This window comes from Aethalodelphis obliquidens, unplaced genomic scaffold (genome assembly GCF_003676395.1).
Source record: "Aethalodelphis obliquidens isolate GAN/ISIS:26980383/991018 unplaced genomic scaffold, ASM367639v1 scaffold125, whole genome shotgun sequence".
NCBI classification, from domain to species: domain Eukaryota; kingdom Metazoa; phylum Chordata; class Mammalia; order Artiodactyla; family Delphinidae; genus Aethalodelphis; species Aethalodelphis obliquidens.
The window spans coordinates 327,518-347,968 of NW_020838069.1; the positions used below are offsets into that span (position 1 = coordinate 327,518).

At 54.5% G+C, this 20,451-nt stretch overlaps 2 protein-coding genes across 12 annotated transcripts in view; both read right to left on the reverse strand.

Moving 5' to 3' along the window:
- Positions 1–3,258: 3,258 nt before the first annotated feature.
- On the reverse strand, positions 3,259–16,215 carry NCKIPSD (NCK interacting protein with SH3 domain). Of its 3 annotated transcripts, none has more exons than XM_027098822.1 (13): positions 15,756–16,204; positions 13,080–13,189; positions 12,649–12,853; positions 12,386–12,476; positions 11,642–12,132; positions 10,215–10,385; positions 9,985–10,071; positions 9,758–9,896; positions 9,595–9,675; positions 9,264–9,392; positions 9,065–9,157; positions 8,765–8,937; positions 3,259–6,234 (listed from the first exon to the last, which is right to left on the reverse strand). In XM_027098822.1, the coding sequence occupies exons 1-13, from the start codon at positions 15,924–15,926 to the stop codon at positions 6,031–6,033; spliced, it is 2,145 nt and encodes a 714-aa protein (XP_026954623.1). In that variant the 5' UTR covers positions 15,927–16,204; the 3' UTR covers positions 3,259–6,030. The 3 variants fall into 3 exon arrangements, with proteins under 3 accessions (XP_026954623.1, XP_026954626.1, XP_026954625.1); XM_027098824.1 differs by lacking the exon at positions 3,259–6,234 and adding an exon at positions 7,870–8,446 and having other exon boundaries at positions 15,756–16,215; XM_027098825.1 differs by lacking the exon at positions 15,756–16,204 and having other exon boundaries at positions 13,028–13,127.
- Positions 16,216–17,958: 1,743 nt separating this feature from the next.
- The window catches only part of IP6K2 (inositol hexakisphosphate kinase 2), a 29,173-nt gene continuing 26,680 nt past the window's right edge, over positions 17,959–20,451 (reverse strand). For 7 of the 9 annotated variants that reach the window (XM_027098826.1, XM_027098828.1, XM_027098831.1 and 4 more), the window contains 2 exons: positions 19,162–19,352; positions 17,959–18,730 (listed from right to left, as the gene is read on the reverse strand). In XM_027098826.1, the coding sequence (XP_026954627.1) occupies positions 18,230–18,730; positions 19,162–19,352 (692 nt within the window). In that variant the 3' untranslated portion in view covers positions 17,959–18,229. The remainder of the gene's footprint in view (positions 18,731–19,161; positions 19,353–20,451) is intronic. The other 2 variants (XM_027098832.1, XM_027098834.1) reach the window with 1 other exon arrangement.

A 20,451-nucleotide genomic window follows, 5' to 3' on the forward strand; every position in this document is an offset into this window, starting at 1 on the left:
CAAACACTTATGAGAAACAGCCCCCTCGCCCCAAAAATGAGGCCTCAAGTAAAAGCACAACCATGAAAGATGATGGACTATGAATTAGTTTTGGTGGAGATCAACTTCTACACATAAATCTCAGTCTTTCCCTCTGTTTCTCTTGTGATTAAGGGGTTATTAATGGTGCCAAGGATAATATGGCTGATTACTGAATGAAATGTATTAACTTGAATAAAATGTTGTGAATTGTGAAAAAAAAATAGACTACTTGTGAATTCCTCACCTCTGGAGCAGCAGAGCATTGCTAGAGGAAAACATTTCACATTCTTGACAACAAGCCTTAATATTATATTGGAGGGCTTCGCCAGCACAGTAAGGCAAGAAAAAGGTACAAGGATTGGAAAGGAAAAAAGAAAACTTATTCACAGGCAACAGGAATGTGTATGTAAAAAATCCAAAAGAACTTATAGATAAATTGTTAGAGTTTAGCATTCATTGGATGCAAGGTCAATATATAAAAATCAGTTGTAATTTCTATATATCAACAAGTAAGAAAAATTTTTTTCATGATGTGATTTACAGTAGCATCATGTAAGGTAAATTGCTAGAATAAATATAATGAAATATGTGCAATGACTCTTCACACACACATACACACACACAATAAAACATTATTGACACTAAACACTGCGATAATCATTTCATGATGTATGTAAGTCAAATCATTAGGCTGTATACCTTAAACCTATATAGTGCTCTATGTCAATTATATCTCAAGAAACACTGGAAGAAAAAAACATTATTGAGAGAAATAAAGACATAAATGGAGTGGAAAACTATGTTCAAAGACTGAAAGATTAAATATAGGCATACCTCGGAGATACTGTGGGTTCAGTTTCAGACCACCGCAATAAAGCAAATATCACAATGAAGTGAGTTACACAAATTTTCTGGTTTCCCAGGGCATATAAAAGTTATGTTTAGACTAGAGTCTATTAAGTTTGCAATAACAGCATTATGCCTAAAAAAATGCACATACCTTAATTAAAAATACCTTATTGCTGGGACTTCCCTGGTGGCGCAGTGGTTAAGACTCTGTGCTCCCAATGCAAGGGGGCTGGGGTCGATCCCTGGCCAGGGAACTAGATCCCACATGCGTGCGGCAACTAAGAGTTCGCATGCCACAACTAAGGAGGTTGCCTGCCGCAATTAAGGAGCCCATGAGCCACAACTAAGGAGCCCACCTGCTGCAACTAAGACCCAGTGCAACCAAATAAATAAATAAGTATTTTTTTAAAAAGAGAAAATCAAAACCTAAAAAGGTGGGGGGACCACAAAATTAAAAAAAAAATACCTTATTGCTAAAAAATGCTAACCATCGCCTGAGCTTTCAGTGAGTTGTAATCTTTTTGAAAAGTAACACCAGGGAATTCCCTGGCGGTCCAGCGGTTAGGGCTCAGCACTTCCACTGCAGGGGGTACGGGTTCGATCCCTGGTGGGGGAACTAAGATCCCGCATGCTGCATGGCGTGGCCAAAAATAAAAGAAAAACAACATTAAAGATCACTGATCACAGATCATCATAACAAATATAATAATGATAAAGTCTGAAGTATTATGAGAATTACCAAAATGTGACACAGAGACATGAAGTGAGCAAATGCTGTTGGAAAATTGGCAACAATTAGACTTGCTTGACACAGGGTTTGCCACAAACCTTCAACACCTTTCAATTTGTAACAGATGCAGTTTATCTGTGAAGTGCAACAAAATGAGGTATGCCTGTATTGCACACATGTTAATTCTTCCCAAAGAATGGATTCAATGCAACTCCGATAGAAATCCCAGTAGATACTGTGCAGTGTGTGTGTGTGTGTGTGCGTGTGTGTGTGTGTGTGTGTGTAAACTGACAAACTGGATTCTAAAACGTACGCGGGACAGGAATACCCAAGACAGTCTGAAGAAAACCCAAGTAGGAGAACAGCTTCGTCTATAGGAGATCAAGAAAGCTACAGCTACAGAAACCAAGACTGTATGGTGCTGGTGCAGGAATAGACAGATGAATGGAACAAAATCCAGAGAGGGGTCTAAAGATGTGTGGAGACTTGAATTTTGACAAGGGTGGCTCTTAAGAGCCAACACAAAGGATGGGCTTTCCAATAAATGGTGCTGGGTCAATTGGACATCCATGTAGAAAAAAATTACATGAGACCCCTACTTCATACTACCTTCATAATCAATTCCAGGTTTGACATGTGAATATGAAAGGAAAGACAATGCAGCTTTTAGAAGAGAACACAGAAGTTCTTCATGACTTTAAGCAAATATATATATATATGTATATATATATATTTTTTTGGGGGGGAGTTCACAGGCCTCTCACTGTTGTGGCCTCTCCCGTTGCAGAGCACAGGCTCTGGACGCGCAGGCTCAGCGGCCATGGCTCATGGGCCCAGCCGCTCCGCGGCATGTGGGATCTTCCCAGACCGGGGCACGAACCCGCGTCCCCTGCATCAGCAGGCGGACTCTCAACCACTGCGCCACCAGGGAAGTCCGCAAATATGTATTTTTTAAATAGGATACAAAATGTACTAACCATAAAGGAAAATACTGAAAAACTGGATTACATTACAATTAAGAACTTCCTTTCATCAAAAGATGTTAAGAATGGGAGAAGATACTGTAAGATATACAACCCAAGGACTCATATCCTGAATACATACTACAAACCAACAAAAGATAGACAACCCAGTCGATGAATGTGCAAGAGATGTGAACAGGTGCTTCACAAGAGAAGATCCAAATAGCCAGTAAACTAATGAAAAGGTGCTCAACCTCTTTAGTCGTCAGGGAAACGCAAGTGTAAAAGCAAATACTACTATACTGCACCAGAATGACTAAAATGAAAATGACTGACAACACCAGGTTTTGAGAAAGATATAGAGCAGCTGGAACTCAGGCACCAGTGGAGCAGAGTACACTGGTACAACTACTTTGGGAAACTATTTGGCAGTTTCTGCCTGTGACCCTGCAATTCCACTCTTGAGGATATACCTCCTGGTGCAAGGCATATGAGCAACAAGAAGACATGTACAACAGTGCTCCTGACAGCACAATTCGTAATAGACAAAAATTGGAAACTGAAATTTATCCACAGTCGTTAACTGTGGATAAATAAATGAGGGTGTAACCCACAGGACACTGGGAATGAACAAACTGCAACCACATACTATGACATAGACAAACCTCAAAAACTTGGTGAGTGAAGAAGCCAGTGTCTATATGATTCTATTTATATAAAGTTCAAAAACAGGCAAAACTTATCAGTAATTACCTCTAGGGAAGAGGTCTGGGGAGAAGGAAGGAGTTGGTGAATGAGAGGGGTGCACAGTGGGCTTTGGGAACTAGTGACACTGGGTGGTGACTACATTAGCATCTTCTGTCATAATTCATTAGCTGTACTCTTTGCATACTGTAGCTTTCATAGTATGTTATTCTTCCATTAAATAAGAGAGAAAAAGAAAAGGTTATCCTCACATACTTGGAGCCTCAGTCTGTATCTTTTGGGGACTGAGCAGGCAGGTGGTCTTCACCCAACCCCTTACCCGGGAGTTGCCTTATGCACATGTAGCATGTTGTACTCAGACATGTCCCACAGACATGGTACCACACCTGTAGGGACCCACTTCTAGCCCAGAGGTTGGCCCAAACGCCCAGCCCTCACTGCCCCTCAAAATTTGAGTTTTCCTCAGCCCCACCCTGTCACTCCCTTCTTTGAGTGCCTTAGTTTTCTCTCTCTTTGCCCTTTCCCCTGCCTAACCACATCCACGTCTACCATCCTTCCAAGCAGTCAGAGGTATTCTCTCAGACAGTTCCTTCCCTGAGGAATTCTCTGGCTAGTCATTGTCCTTGGTAGCTTTAATTCTGTGCGGTGAGACACCATCAACGTGTTTATTGACGGTCCTGGAGTCCTGGCCCTTCTGAGTGTCTCCTTACAAACACATGCAAGGGTCCCCTGGACAATCACACAGAAGTGGGCAGGGGCTCTGATCTTCCAGCCACGGGGCTGCACTTCGTTTCTCACGGGGGCCAGCACTAGGACAGATGGCAAAGCACTGCCCTGCTTTTCCCACGAGGTCAGTGTGTGCAGCCTAACAGCAAACAGAGCAAGGCACAGAGGCTATCAAATGTTCCTGCCTCAGCTTCCTGAGGACCTGTGCTTATCACTGAGTTACTTGCTCTCAGGAGGAGAACCATGGTTCTCCGCCTTCAGCACTCCAATGAGAAAGGAGCTGTACCTGGAAGTCAGCGTTGTTGATTCCGTCTGTGGAAGGGAGGCAGATGCCTCCAGGATGAAGTGACCAGGTTGTACCACACAGAGCTTTCTTGCAGACAACTGTGTCAGCTCCTCCTCAGGTCCAGGTGAGCCTGTGCACTTAAACTTCTGGAAGAGTCAACAGGTCAGGAAGGACATCTCCCTGCTGGCCTCCTGTGCTTTGCTCCCATGGACCTGTTTCCCTGGGACCCCACCCCTGGACTGGCCTTGCTGGGCTTCTTGCCGTAGTCCGTTCTGCTGAGAGTAAAAGCCCTCTGCCTTCAGCACCCCATTAAGAAAGGAAAAGTCGTGGCGAGAAGTCACAGCATCAGTGATTCTGGATGTGTGGAATCTGATGAGAATCATCTTGGGTAACAAACTGAAGGGAACTGATGGAAACCACTGCTGCCTGGTGTCTGCCTACAGGTTCTGACTCTCTTCCCCAACTTATGGTGACAGCCTTAGTTAACTGGGGAGCCCACGAGGAAAAAGTTTTTTGCTCAACGTTGGCCTCTGATTCCCCTCAAACAGTGCACAACTAACCCCACACTTGTTGAGGTATTCTTTTTGTCCTACTGTAATTACCAAATCTCCGCTAAGGCTGCAAAATGAGGGAACCTCGCTGGATCCAGAGGAAGACAAATAAGGAAGGGAAACAGTTGGGCAGCCCTAAGAGTTCAGGGAGGCCAGGGCTTGGATAGGAGCCGCTTAATTTGAGAACAGGTATAAAGGATATAGGGTTTCAACAGGGGAGACAGACACAGCATTCAAGGCAAAGAAAGATGTAAGTGAAGCCTCGAGGGGCAGTCACCTGCAAATGGACCATGGGGCTCTCAGTGGCTGTGGCTGTGGCCCAGAAGAAGTGGGAAGAGAGGCTGGAACAGGGCTCAAGGGACCTCGATGGAGAGGCCTGTTAGGGACCATCACCTCCTCAGGCTGGAGAGGACAGGGCAAGCTAGTGACGAGGTCCTGAGGCCCCAGTGCCCCTGACCATCCTCTCCCACCACCACTCAGGATCATACAGGGAAGCCTGTTTCCAGATGCCTGTGATTTATTTCCAAGCTGAGCTGCAGCACATAGGAAAATACACATGGCTTTTCAGTCTACGTTTTTACAGAGAAAATAGATTCTGTCATTGGCTTTATCAGTGCCATCACCTCATTCTGTGAGGCTCCAGGGTGGATGGCCTGTCTCTAAGACTCTGCTTTCAAAGAAGCAGCTTGGCCAAGACCTCTGGGGGCTGGAGTGGGGGCAGAGACCCCCACGGGGTGGCGGCTGGGGGGACAGAGCACATGAGCAGCACTCACTGTGAAGCTAAGGCAAAGAACAGAGCTGGCGGAACGTGCCTCCTCTCACCCCAGGGACACGGCTTGCTGAAGCCCAGGACACAGACCAGGTGGGCGCGGGGGATGAGGGCTCTGGCCCAGCCTGGAGCAGCAGCAGGACTCTGAGTGTGCACGTGTATGGGGTGGGGAGGCATGCTGAAGAGGCAGCCCAGCGGGAGATGGAGGGGCTTCAGTTTACACTCCCCCTGCCCCAGCATAGCTCCCAGCGCGTGGTCCCTAATCCTGCGCTTGGCCCCTCTCATTAGCTCTATTTCAGGTGGGGGCCCCTGCTTAGGTCCCTTCCACCATCACCGCCCCTCACACTGTCAGTGCAAAACATTCTTAGGGCCAAGCCTCCGAGTCCCCTGCACCCTACCCAGGGCTGCAGGGAAGGGAGGAAAAGAAGGTGCTAGCTGGGGGCCTCGCCCAGCACCGGGAATTCCTTGCACATCTCTTGGACAATCATGCGGTCCATCTGACACTGGGGCGAGGCTTCCTCCTCGGTTAGGATGCGTCGCAGTGTGGCCTGCAGGTCGGGGAGCCGGTGGCGGTGCTGTAGGTAGGGTGTGGAGCGGATCACAGCGTGCATCAGGGAGAGGTACTCCATGCGAAGCTGTGGGGAGACCAGGCAAGCTCAGGGACCCCAGGGAGGCACTGAGACTGCCACCAGACAGGGACAGGCCACTACTGCCTCCTGGCAGCCACACGGACCCCAGGGCTGTGGACCACCTCATACCACTGAAGATCAGGGTTGCATCCCCAGCACCCAGAGTGGACCTGGCACAGAACTGGCCTTTGATAGTCGTTGAATAAGTAAGCGAATAAATAAATCATCTGAGACACACACAGTCCCAGAACACGGCCGGCCCAGGGAAGTCCTGCCTCAGAGAGGTGGCGAGGGGAAGCAGCGAGCCCCCATCCCTCCTGTAATGCTGGGCCCCTGTGGGGCTGCTGTCTGTCTGTTGGAGGCCCTCTGCTTCTCACTCTATCCTCTCACCCTGGAAGATCTCATTCACACCCACAGCTTCAAATAGTGACCCCCACTCAAACCTCTTGCAGAGACTCTCCGGTGAGCTGCAGATGAGAAAATCCAACTGCCCACTTGTCACCTCCTGCTTATCTCAGAGAGAACTCAAACTCACATAACAACCATCAAACTCGTGATCTTCCCCATCTTCCCAAAGCTGAAGGCTTTCTCGTGTTCTTTATTTTAATAAAGAGCACTGCTGTCCATTCAAGTGCTCAAGCCAAAACTGCACGTGTCCCCTCCGGTTCCTTTCTCCCCACACCCCGAATCCAATCCGTCCCAGTAAGGCCCGGCCGTCTTGCCTTCTACGTGTGCCGTGAATCCATCTCCAACACTCCCCGCCAACCCACCCTTCCAGCACCTCTGGCTTTAACAGCTCCAAGAACCACTCCAATCTGACACCCCAGCTGCTCCTTATCCTCACTGAGACCCTGATCCATTGACCTGGCGCCAGCACTTTTTCCTCCATTTGCTCCCCTCACCATCCCTCATTTCTCTCTTTACCTCTGATTAGAGGAGTCAATACTCAAACCTTCTTTAGGCAGCATCACCCTGCTAACTCCCAACCCTGGTCAGACCAAAAAGCACCTGCCAATCAAATCCTAGAAGCTAAGCAGCAGACAATTAGAGTCTTGTGCAGGCTTGAACGGCATTCGCCACCACAAACCTCACTGCCTGGCACCCCTGCCACTTTCCTCTGCCACGTTCACTGTTCCTGAAAGGACCACTGCCCACCTTCTCTCCATTTTCCAAACCTAAACGGCCCGATCAGTTGGCTTTGTGCTTCATGCAGAAAACAAGCAGACTTTCAGAAACGCCTGGTCTTCCCCCGGCACCCACACCTCACCTGTCCCCAGTGAATGAACTGTCCTGGCTCCTGCCAGAGGCCATCCCTCCAGGGGGGCCTGGACCCTCCCCTGCTGCCTGACCTACTTGACACCCGCAGCGGCTGACTCTCCTGACACATCAGCCGTTTCTCCATGATTGGCGTGCTGGATCATTCCCTCTGACTCAGACATGCACCAGCATCTCCCACCTTTAAAAGACTTTCCCTGACCCCATGTCTCCCTCCAGTGATCCCCCACCTTTCTCTGCTCCCCTTCACTTAAAAACACACGAAAAAACACACATTCACTGCTCCCATCTTCCCCCTTTCTACTCCCCTCCAACTTCAAATCCTCTCTTCAACTTCCCACTCAGACTCTCTTCCCTCCAGTCCATGGACGCTGCTTGTGAATCATGCCTCATCTCCATGTGGCGAATCCCGTGGCTCATTCTCAGGCCTCATCTCACTCGGGCTCCTAACTGTGGAGACGGCTCATCCCCCTCCTCCTCCATACACGTGGCTTTGGGCTCCTGCTCTCTTGGTTTTCCTCCTGGGTGTCTCCCTATGTGCCCCGACTGTGCCCTGGGCTGAGGCCTGAGCTTCCCTCTGTCCCATCCATCCCACACCCTAGGTGACCGCACTGTCACAGGCTTCCCAGCACATCTATGCACAGCCAACTCCAAAGTGTCTCTTTCCAGTCCCAACTCACACCCCAGGTCCTCTGTACCTGGATGTCCAACAGGTATCTTCTCAGTCTTGACACATCAAAACACAACTCTATTCAAAGGTTCTTCCCCACCTGAGCAATCGGCACTTCATCCACCCGGTTGCTCCAGACCAATCCAGCAGCAAGCCCTGCCAACCCACCTCCAACACACCCCGGCCTGACCTCCTCTCCCAGCCTATTCGTGCTACATGGACAGCTGCAGCCGCCTCCTCACCAGCCTCCCGCTTCTGCTGTGCTTTCAGTCTCCGTTTCATTCAGGATGGTAATCAGATCACTTCCCCTGCCCCTGAGAAGGGGTGACAACCTCCCGCCGCAGCCTCCAAGGCTTTGTGTAAACTCTACTTCCTCCTCCTCACCTCCCACCACTCCCTCCACTCCTGCTTTCTTCAGACAGCCCACCCCCGACCACCTCATGGCGGGCTCCTTTGGGTCTTGGCACACCTGTCATGGTTGAGCGGCCTCCCACACTTACCTGGCTCCAGCAGTGCCCCTCGCCCTAGTCTCCATTCAGTGTCAGGTGCCCCCCTTTTGTTAGTTTCTACACAGCTGCCATCCCCAGGCACCTTATCTCCAGGCGACAGGTCCGCGATGTGCCGCACGGTGATGTCGATGAGCGCCATCATATCCGTGTGGTAGAAGATGGCAGCTGTGGCGGGGCTGGCGAACACGTCCTGCAGGAACTTGAGGACGGAGTGTGGCGGCTGAGGTTCATGCTTAAAGATGCGCACGGGGTCATCTAGAAGGCAGGGGAAAGAGGGGGTCAGAGCAGTCCTCGAGGGGGCCCAGAGTCACCCCAGCGAGTTACAGAGGTCATGGAGTCACAGGACATCGAAGGGGCCCCACACAGATTCCTGGGTCCTCACCCCCTCTGTTCAGGAGCAACAGTAGCTTCTCGGAGAAGATCTTGACATTGGCGTGTTTGCTCAGAGCGGCCATGATGAAGTTCTGGTCAGGGGCTGAGGAAGGACACGGGGGTAGACAACAGCACAGGTGCTAAGCCTGGAGAGCCCCCCTCCTCCCCCCTACGGCGAGTCAGCCACCCCCGTCAGGCCCTGCCCCCACCTGGCAGGTGCAAATTGAGAGCCAGAAGTAGATTCATGCAGAGATCCGGCAGTTGCTCGGTGGTGTCCAAGGGCAGCCCGTCCTCAACGATGCTCAGCAGGAACTGGGCGAAGGGTGTGCCCAGGTGCTCTGGGAGAGGGGCACGTGGAAGTCTGCAGCCCGCCCCCCGTCACACACCGCCACACCGCCCAGCCTCCCTGGGTTTCTGTGAGCCCTGGAGACATTCAGTCAGACTACAGTCAGTGGGTGCCCAGCCCCTTCGGCCATGGGCCCCACCTCCAGCGGGCTGTGGGCTCCCTGTGGTCCGCTGGTCAGTGACCTGCCTTCTTACCATAGTGTGCATAGGGCACTGCCTCCCCCATGGAGAAGACCATGGCCAGAATGAGGGCAGAGTAACAGAGTTTCTGATGGTCTGTGGGGGAGCAAAGCAGGCGGTCAGAGCCCCCCAGATGGCGGGAACCTCCCCAGCTGGCAGGAAGCTGCCCCTCACTCACCCTGCGTGTCTGTCTGCATGTCCCGCGCCAGCTCCACAGGCAGCACAGATGACACTAGTGTGGAGATGATGGCTGCGTCCAGGCTGCACATGGCGCCGAAGCATTTGAGGAGCAGCAGCCGCAGCGACACCCGGTGCTCCTGGCAGGGGACCCTGTGTGCTCAATGCCCGGAACCCCCACCTCTACCCAGGTCCCTCTGTGCCCCCTCCCCTCTGTTTCCCACACACCATTTGGTAATAGGCCACCAAGGCCAGGACAGACTCGAACTCATTCCTCTTGCACATTTTCTTGCAAACTTCAGGGTCTGCATCCGTCTGTGGGGAGGACGAAGTGTGATGGAGTCACTCAGTGTAAGGTGGCCACATGTGAGTGAGCTGAGGATGAATAGGGGAGACTCCCGAGCACTGGGGAGGGATGGGGCAGGGGTGGGGGACATCTGGGGGCACCCAGCCCGCACCAGAATGTGCAGCAGCTCCTCCAGGTAGCAGCGGATGACACCCTCGTCCTCATACAGGGCCCAGCTGCGCTGCTGGGCGTCATCCTTCCGCCGGGCCAGGTCTGCAAAGATCACCTCCAGCCGCTGCTGGTCGTGGCAGACCTGCCCTGAGGGCAGGGCAGTGCTCAGGTCCTGGAGGAAGAGGTCTGGCTCAGGACACTTGCCCCACACCATCTCCAGGAGGCCCACAAGGCCTGGAGTTCAACTTAGACCCTGAGGTCATGGCATGAGCTCCAGGCCAGTGTCAGGCAGGGGGCTCCAGCCTCACCTACCAGAGCTGCCTGGAGTCAGCGTCGTCGCAGGAAGGGTGAGGGGACCAGCCCCCAGTTCTCTTCCCTCCTCCCCGCTGCTCCCATCAAGCTCCCACAGAAGACCTGCTCCCACAGCCCATTCCCCAACATCGAGGCCTCCAAGGGCACTGACCCAGTTCTATACCCCCTCCCCAAGTAATTCCACTGCCCCCAAGTCTTAACAACCGTCTGGGACAGGATTCTGCTTGAGACACATCCGTGGGGTGTTCTCCAAAAACTTGCCTCCTGTCCCAGACCTGGATAAACATCCTCCATGAGGAAGGCCGCCAACTCCTCACCGCCTGAATGTGACTGAGACTCCACCCCCTGATTCTACACAAAGTGGGACAGGCCTGTCATCTACCCACCTGCCGTGTTCCTCTTGATCCAGTGTCCCAGCACAGGCAAGCCCACTGACTCACTGCTCCCCACACCCCAAACCAGAGCTGCAGGAGCCATGGAGCCCTAAGGAGAGACCTCTGGCCCATCTGGCCCCCACCGTGTAGACTTGACTCATGCCCCCCCAATCCTGCTCCCTGACCAGTGCCCCAACCTTGGCAAAGGATCCCACCCGCCCATGATCCACACATACCTCATTCACATCTCAGTCAGCACTCAGGCCTCCATCATAGCTCTCGAAGCACCCACTGCTCTCCACTGCCAAGGCCAGCATGACACTGCCCTCTCTCATGCCTTATGTCCATTCCTTCCCTGCAGCCTGAGAGAACTCCTGGCCACCCACGGCTGTCTCATCTGTCACCTGCCCCAGGTCTCACCTCCAACCACACCACTTGCTCCCTCCCTCACCCGCTGTGTTCCAGCCATGCTGGCCTTGTTCCACTTCTTCCTGTGAGCCAAGCTCGGTCCTGCCTCATGGCCCTCGTCCAGCCTGAGCCTCTGCCTGGAATACTCTTCCTCCCTTTCTCCTTCAGGGATCAGCCCAAATGTCCCCAGTACCCAGCACAAGGAAGCCAAGAGCTAGAGCTCAACAAAGACCTGTCAGGTAAAGGCTGGACACAGTGTGAGGGTGGGGAAGGGGCAGGGGCTGTAGGGCAGCCCCAGGATGGGGAGGCCCCTGGCCCTGTTGCCCACCCTCACCTTGCCCTCTACCAGTGAGAGGAGGACCTGCTCCATGATAGGTGAGCTGGCCGGCACTGAGGCCTGGATGTGACCCACCACGACGCCAATGGCCACTCGGCACAGCTCGTGGCTCAGGCCGGTGTTCCTCCGCACGAGCTCCATCAGCTCTGCCCCAATGGTCCTGGGCACAGCAGTCTCAGCCAGCGCCTTCTCTTCTGTGGTCCCCAGGCTCAGTGCACCCAGGGCTTCCAGCTCATCAGGGGCTGGGGCTGTATCAACTGCTGCCTCCTCTGTAGGGGGCTCCGAGTTTAGCACCTTGGAGGGAGGGGGCTGAGCTTGGGACACAGTGGTATGCGTGCCTCGGCGGGGCACAGGTGGGGGCGTGGGTGAGCAGCTGGGGCCTGGCTCCGATGAGCTGGAGCCGGTATAGAGTGTGTCAAGGGAGGTGCTGCTGACAGAGGAGCCGCTGGACACAGAACTGCCCCCAGAGGGTGTGGTGTTGCGGCCGCCTGTGGGCAGAGAGGGGATGCTGTGCTAGGGTAGCCCCCTGGGGGCCCCAACCCCTCCAAGCCCAGAGCCCCCGCCCCCCAGTACAGGGCCTAGTTCCTATGCCAGACCCTCCCACCAAGCCCAGAACCCCCAATTGCCCCAACACGTGCCCTGTCTTCCCCCCAAGCCTGGAGCCCCCAGTTCCCTGACATAGGCAGAGTAACCATTCCAAGTACAGGGTGCCCCCCGAGTCCCCCAACCCCGCCTTCTCACCACTCCCCGAGGCCAGTAGGGCCTCGCGGTCTCGGCGCTTCACAGGTGGGGGTGGCGTGGCGGGTGCTGCTCGGCGAGGCTGTGGTGGGATCTGGGAGGACAGAAGTGGGATCTGAGGGTACAACCTGGCTAGCGCCCTGAGCTTGGCATGGGCAGGACTATGGTTCCAGGCGGCATCGCTGACCCCAGTGGACCCCTGGCGCCTCTGGACAAAGCCTTAAGCTCCACCCACCTCCCTTTCCTAGGATGTTCTCACCATGTACCTGGTAGAGGCCTCCATCTGCCCCAAGATACTCAGAACTGGGCAGGCTGTGCTGCCGCTCGAATCCAGCTCTACACACCCCATTGGGCTGCCTGGCAGCAGCAGCATCCAGGTGGTGGTCACTGGTGGACGGGGTCATAGCTGCAGGGTTGGGGGCTGAGGGGCCTCTGCGGGACAGGGTCTCTTTCCGGTGGTGGATCAGCTTCCTGAGGGAGGGACAGGGAGGTTATTGGGGGAGTTACCTTACGACTCCCGAAGTCCTCACATGCTCCTCGTGGGATGCGGCCCACCCTAGCCCAAGCTCCCCAACCTCCCACTGCCCTCAGGCTCCACCCCACTCTGCGCTACCAACACTGCTCTCTGGCGTCCCCAGTACTCACTGAAGGACCCCACCCCACGGTGCTTACTGGGCGGTTCTCCCGCCCCACTCACTGGAGGATCCCGCGCTGCTCCAGGCTGTACTTGCCACCATCCCGCATGGCTGCATTGTGCACAGCCTCAATGGCCCTGTCAATGGCTTGGAGGACATCCTGCTCCAGGCCCTGTGGGGGCAGGGGTGGGCAGTTAGGCCTGGGGGCCAAGTGAGGTACTGAGCCCAGAGCCAGCCCAGGATGGAGCCCGGGGCAGACAAAGGACCACTACAGCTAAAGCCTGTAATGCCAGATGTGAACACAGCAAGCTGAACTAGAATATGAAATGGGCTTCTCAAACTGCGTCACTCAGGGAGCTGGGCCACAGGGAAGGCCCATGCTGCTGCTTTATATATTGGGGCCCCGAGCAGGATTTTACCTCACAGTGAGGCTCTCAGCTAAGATGTCGCCGAAAACCTGGGGTCTAGAGCAATACCACAGCCCATGGACCCTCAGTTTGAGTCCAGGAGTACACACTTAGTCTATCCCCAGGCTTGGCTCAGATCCCAGGCTGAGATGCCAAGCAGGGAGCCTCTAGTGTCTGGAAGTCTTAACAAATCACTCTGGATCTTGCTGATCCTTCACAAAACCAAGGTCACACTCCAGGACGGCCCTGTCCTCAGAGAGCCTTCTGCAGGCCCTAGTAGCTGAGGACAGGCCAAAGGGATCGCCTCTCTCCACCCCTGCTGCCAGCCCCCATCCCCTCAAGCTATTCCAGGAATCCTCCAGACCTGCACTGGGAAGCAGCAGTTCTGTGTCTGTGGCAACAGACAGACATAAGCACAGGACCTGGCCCCTGCCCCAGATTCTGTGTTGCCATCCGCAGCAACTCAGGGGTCCAATCTACCCAGCCTGGCTGGCATGGGGTACAGAGTAGGGGGTGGCAGCTGTGGGACCAGCCACTCCCACCCTTCGCTGCCCCTGGCACACATGGTCCATCAGACATAGGAGCCTCAGAACTAAGGTGACATCACACCAGAGTGGGTTTGAGAAGCTTCTCTGATGGGGACAGACAGATGGACTCAGAGGTCAACAAAGCCCTCCAGGTAGCACGGGGCGTGTCAGAGTGCAGGAGACAGCAGACAGAAAGGGGGACAGAGAAAGACAGATGATACACAGAAAGCAAGAAAGATGGAGAGAGAGAGAGAGAGGGAGGGAGGGAGAGAGAGAGGGAGAGAGAGAGAGAAGCAGAGGGAGACACGCAGAAAGAAATTGAGATTTGGAGACAGAGAAGGGAAGAGAGTCGGAGGAAGAAACACACACAAGCAGAGAGTCAGAATGACACCGAGATACAGAGAGAGCCACGGAGACGAAGGCAGAGGGAGACATGCAGCAAGAAACCAACAGATAGACAAGATGGTAGCCTCTCTGCCCTCCCCAAACACCCAGCCCCAGTGGCCCAGGCAGGGGAGGGGCCTCTTGGGCCCTTGGGGAAGAGGCAGGACTTTCCTCAGAGGCTCCAACAAGCTCCCAGCTCCAGAGAGGCTGGGTCTGACATGCTCACCCTGGACCCAGCAGCCCTGGTGTCCAGGGCTCTCACTCTTACCCAGACACTCCTAGATGCCATGAGGCCAAGGGTTTAGGGACCAGGGCCCATCCTCTCTGGTAAGACCAGATGACATCTCCAAATTTATCCTGTTATTTTTGTCTTGAACTGGGCTGGGACAGGATGTTTCCTAAAGGCTATGGACTAGGATGGGGCGGGGGTGTCTGGCACAGGGCAGACCTGGAGGCTCCAGGCCCTCCTTCCCCCTGTGATCAGAATAGACCAGCTGGAGACAACACATCCCAGCCCCCATACCAGGACTATTCTTGGGGAAACAGGAACTGGGGCTGCAGACTCCACTGGAAGGAAATGGGGCCAAAGCCAGACCGGGGACGCCATGGGGAGGTCTCACTTCCTTGCAATGGGAGCAGCCCCCACCCCAGGCTGGGGGCCAAGGAGGGATGGAGCTCCCTCATCTTCAGAGAAAGGAAGTCTGAAAAGTCAGGGCCTGAGGCTTGTGAAAGAGAGTAGTGCCAGGGAGCGTCAGCAGGGCCTGGGATCCCTGGTTCAAAGTGAACTGACGAAGGTGTCTTAGGAAAGGCTTAGGGGGTGACTGAGTACAGGAAAGTAAAAGATACTGAGGTCTCAGGGCTTGGGGGGTCATTTAGGGGAGGGGGGTGTCCATGGCTCTCAGGTCCAAATGGGAGAGGGGGTGTAAAGGCATGGAAGATGGTGGGGAAACAGGCAGTGTCCAGGGTTGCCCGGGTCTCAGTGGTGGAAGCTGAGGAAAAGGAGGCAAAAGTGTGGGATCCTGGTGATCCAGGGAAGGGGCCAATTAATTCTGGGGTCTCAATGATCTGGGGAACTGCTCAGAATTTGGTGTGCTGTAATCTCAGGACTGACTCTTGAATTCTATTCGGATGGAGGTTCAGATGTTGGGGCCCAATGGCTCTGGGATTCCGAGGAGTCTCAGTCCCAGAGCTGGGCTTTTGGTAGATCTGAGTCCTCAGAGTTGGCTGTCAAGGCCCTGGTCTTGGGTTGGGGCGCGGGCTCTTAGGGTCCCAGTCCTCCTGGGGTTTCACGGTCAGGTTCTCAAACTCCTTATCTGCTGGAGGTCCCGGCGGGCCTGGGGTGCCGGGGTCTGTCCTGCGAGCCTATGTTGGAGCTCAGTCTAGGGGCGGCTGAGGCCGGGCCGGGGAGGGGCACACTCACCTGCAGGCGGCGCAGGTAGGCGGGCGGCACGTAGCCCGTCTCGCCACTGCGCGCCCGCGCCGCCAGCCACCAGTGCGCGCTGCTGCGCTCCAGAACCAGGAAGGTCTCGCCCGCGGCGAACGCCAGCGCGTTGGGCTCCGCCGAGCGGAACGCGTACAGCGCGCGGTACATGAGGGTGAGTCGGGCCGGGGCAGGAGAGACGGCAGGGTCTGCGAAACCAGGACGCCAGGCCGGGAGCGCCTCACCGCGCTCGCCCTGCCCCGTGACACACGGCGCGTGCGCGCGCGCGCGCGCCCGCCCGCCCGCCGCAGCCCCGCCCCAGGATGTGTCGGCTCCTGCGCAGAAGCGCGGCGCCCCCTAGTGTCCACAGGCTGCGCGGCCCGGCGCGGCCTCCGAGAACCCGCTGCCCTTTCCGCCCCTTCCGTGGACTTCTGCGTCTCCAAGCTCCCGACTCCCTGCCCCAGCACCCTACCTAGAGCCCCAGACCCAGCTTTCCCGCCCGGCCCTCCACTCCCTTTACCCGCCCAAGCCCTAGTGCTGCGGCCCATCCGCCTTCCCGAAGGAGCGCTCCGCCCGCAGCCCAAAGACAGAGCCTCTGTCCGATGCTGACAGTCCCATGCGTCCTTGCCACCCCAGGGGAGTGGGACCTGACCTACTAACATAAGGACAGCGACCCCGTGAGGGTAGTCCCGTTGTTGTATCTTGAGACACTTGGAGGCGCCCGCGGGGCCCGGGTCTGCTCCGTGTCTCTAGGCCTCCTGACCCCGCTTACCGCCCCAGTGGTGGGCAACGCGGAGCAAGAGTGAGGGGGGGACGGTAAAAACAAAACCCACGGGGGGCCATTTCTCTGTCCAAAGTCCTCCCATCCTTGCTCCCCACCCCACCTCCTCTTTTCGGCTACTAGCTTCTCTCGTCCTCTGTAATGTGGGTCTTTGCATAGTTTCCTCTGCCTGGGACACACTTCCCTTCCTCACAGTATAAAGTCCGCAGGCTCCCACCCCTATCAATCGCTATCACATCACTCTGTTCTGTTGTCTTTGGGAACTTACAACTCCAGGTTATCTTATTTCTCATGCTTCCTTCTGAGAGCAGACAGAAGGGCTGGTGGAGGATGGGGAGTGGGGCACCATGTGGCCTTAAGAGCTTGTTTGGCCCACCTTCCGGTCAGCCCTGACTTGGTGAGGTCTTTGAAGTCCTAGGAGGGAAGGGGGAAACTCCGGGGAGAGATCCTAAGGGTCCTGGGGACCTCCCATTTCTGTCCAGGGGCTGCTCCAGCCACATTCCCCTCTGGAAGCCTGGGCCCAGGGAGAAGGGGCTGTAGGCACAACCAGGCCAGTGTATGCAGTTGGCCTGTTTTTGGACGTAGTGGATACAGGCATAATGGACCTTGGAGAGGAGGTGCTAGGAGGTTCAGGCAAGGCAAGGGGTGGGGCTGCTAAAACTGGACATCCAGACCCTACCTTCTTAGCACTGGTTCTGTGTCCTTCTCCCTGGTGTCTGGGTCTGCAGTTCAAGACCTCTTGCCACACCTCTCCCTGAAACCATCCTAGCACAGAGCACAAGTAGCTCTCTTAGGGGCTGCCCTGGCTGGAGCCACATGAAGGATGACACTAGCGTGGTTGCAGTGGGGTCCAGGGCTGCGTAGGAGTGGTGACAGGTGGTGTGGCCAAGAGGACCACACTGCTCAGAACCCCTTCCATCAAGCCACCCACCTTCTGGGACCTCCTAAGACCTTGACCACAGAGCCAATGGCTGCCAACAGACCAAAGCCTGGTGGCTACCTGAGGCCCCAGTATTGACTCCAGGATGTCTGACATCACAATGTCCAGCCAACTAGCTGCTACCAGTGGCACAGGAGCTGGACCCAAGGTTTGGCACACCTGCTGCCCAACCTTGGCTTAAGCTACATGAGGGCAGGGAAAGACCTGTATCAACAGTCAAGTGTAGTTCTCTGCGTAAGGGGTGCTGGGACAGACCAGCACAGATCCCAGAGGGACCCATTTACGGTTATGTGTGTGGGTGCTCGGTTAAGGGACTGAGGACTAAGCCAAGAGGCTATGGTGACTTTAGGGTCCATGGGATGGGGTCACTGGAAGGAATATATTGCGGGGCCAGGGTGAAGGTCATGGCATATGTGATGTTTCTGAGGTTTGGGAGGGGGGCTGGCTGCCTATCCTTGGGCAAGAACGACAGCAGCACTGTGTACAATTAACAAAAAGATTTGTATTAGAACATTTACACTCAGGGAAGAAAGAGGTATCTGCATCATCAAATGTGGAATGTTGAAGAGAGTTAAAATAAATAAAGACTCCGACAGCGGTTGGGGCTGGCTCAGGCTGGGACTCATAGAGGCCTCTGCGCATCAGCTCCAGGCTGCAGGGGCCACCGCCTGGCCATACTGGCCTCCTCCCCGACGCAGCACAGCTGTGCCTGGGACACAGAGAGTCTCTCAGGTACTGCTGCAGCCAGCAAGCTCACTCCCCACTTTCCTCACTTATCTCTGTAACAATGTCTATCAGGCTCTGGAGCCCAAAGATATAGCCAGCATCCTGGCCCTCGTGTACCACACTGTCCTCACCATACAGCCTGCAAGTGGTGTGTGCGAAATCGATCATGCGCACGTCCACCGAGCTGGTGCCGATGGGCTTGTAGGCATAGGCACCAGCCGACTCGTCGGCTGACTCCTCTGACAGGTCCTCCAAGTCCTCAGCATCTGAGTCCAGGGCCACTTCAGGCCGCTCCTTGCCATCATAAATGACCAGCAGGGAGCTTGAGTAGAAGCGGTAGGATTCTTGTCGCTCCAACACGGACTTGAGTTCAGTCAGCTTCCTAAGCACAGGGCCCAGGAGCTCGCGGCGCAGGTACCGCCCGTTGTGGAAAAACTGGAAAAGTGCCTCCTTGAAGCCCTGCACGGACAGCTTCCGGCCGTGGTACTTGTTCATGAACATGAGCTGCCCACTGCCTGCCTGGTATACCTGTGGGAGGGAGACCAGCAGGTGAGGTGCTGACAGCCATCTCAGGGCCTAGACCCTGGGGAGTGGCAGCGATATGACAGTCCTGGATCAGATCCTTTAATTTGTTAAGTATCACAAGAGACACTGTCCTTGCCAATCAACACCCACTCAGGATACAGCCCTCTGACCTCGGTTCCATCACCAGCCCCCTGCTCAGTGTATGTGTTGGTGGAGAGGGCCTAACTTTTTTGCCTTTCTCCCCCTCCTGTCCACAGCCTCTGGACTCAGCCAACCAGGTCAGCCCCAGAGACGATTACCCATGCATGCATGCTTCCTTTTCTAACCAGAAAGTGACAGGTTCATTCAAATCTGGAATCTTTTGAGAAAACGGGACTATGCCACGATGGGAGAATGGCAGCTCCTGGATGCCCCAGCCAGCCCACACCACGCACCTGCACTCCTCTCACCTGCATGCCACACACGCGCACACCAATGACTGCAGACGTGCTCTGCTGGCATTTGCGGATCTGGTTGGCTGCCTTCTCCTCTGAAGCATCGTCACCATGCTGGCGCGTACCCATCTTGAGGTCCAGGACACAAGGCACCTCATAACGGGAAGTCAGGTTCTCCAGTAAGATAAATTCTGAGTGGTTAAGGACAATGCCCCTCTAATGAAAAGGTGCTGCTCCACGGGGCCCTGGCATTCCCAGGGTACAAGGCCTGCACACAGTACCCCAGAGATCCTGCTATATCTCCCATGCAGGCAGCCCAGACTAGAAGGCTGAAAGACACCTTCAATTCTTGTCAGGGAACTGGCCTGAGAACAGCCTGGGAGACACACACATCATTCCCTGAACTCAGCAAGATGTGGGACCACGGTCCAAAACATACTGTCCTAGGGACTTCCCCGGTGGTCCAGTGGCTAAGACGCTGCACTCCCAATACAGGGGGCCCGGGTTCAATCCCCGGTCAGGGAACTAGATCCCACATGCGGCAACTAAGGGTTCGCACGCCACAACTAAAAAGATCCCACATGCTGCAACTAAAAGATCCCGCAATGAAGATCCCATGTGCTGCAACTAAGACCCAAAGCATCCATAAATAAATAAATAAATAAATTTTTTAAAAAGTGACACAAATAGCAAAACAAAACAAAAATAGAAATGTCCTAAATTACAAACAGAACATCAAATAAATTCAGTAAATCCTAGTCTTAAATATGAACTAGAAATATCAGTATGAACTCATGAGAAGTTTTCTCTTTAAAATAAATATGTATTTCCCAGACATGGGCACTGAAAAGATCTAGAAACAATGACCGGATGTATGAGCTCCCCTAGTGCCCAGACCAGTGCTCCTAGAGCAGGGCCAGTGAACCATGACCCCCTGCTCACTCACTGTTGTATAACCTATAAGCTAGGAATGAATGGTTCTTACTTTTTTTTTTTTTGGCTGTGTTGGGTCTTTGCTGCTGCGTGCAGGCTTTCTCTAGTTGTGGCGAGTGGGGGCTACTCTTTGTTGCGGCGCGTGGGCTTCTCATTGCAGTGGCTTCTCTTGTTGCAGAGCACAGGCTCTTAGGCGCATGGGCTTTAGTCGTTGTGGCACGAGGGCTCAGTAGTTGTGCCTCACAGGCTCTAGACCACAGGCTCAGTAGTTGTGGTGCATGGGCTTAGTTGCTGTGCTATGTGGCATCTTCCCGGACCAGGGCTCAAACCCGTGCCCCCTGCATTGGCAGGCAGATT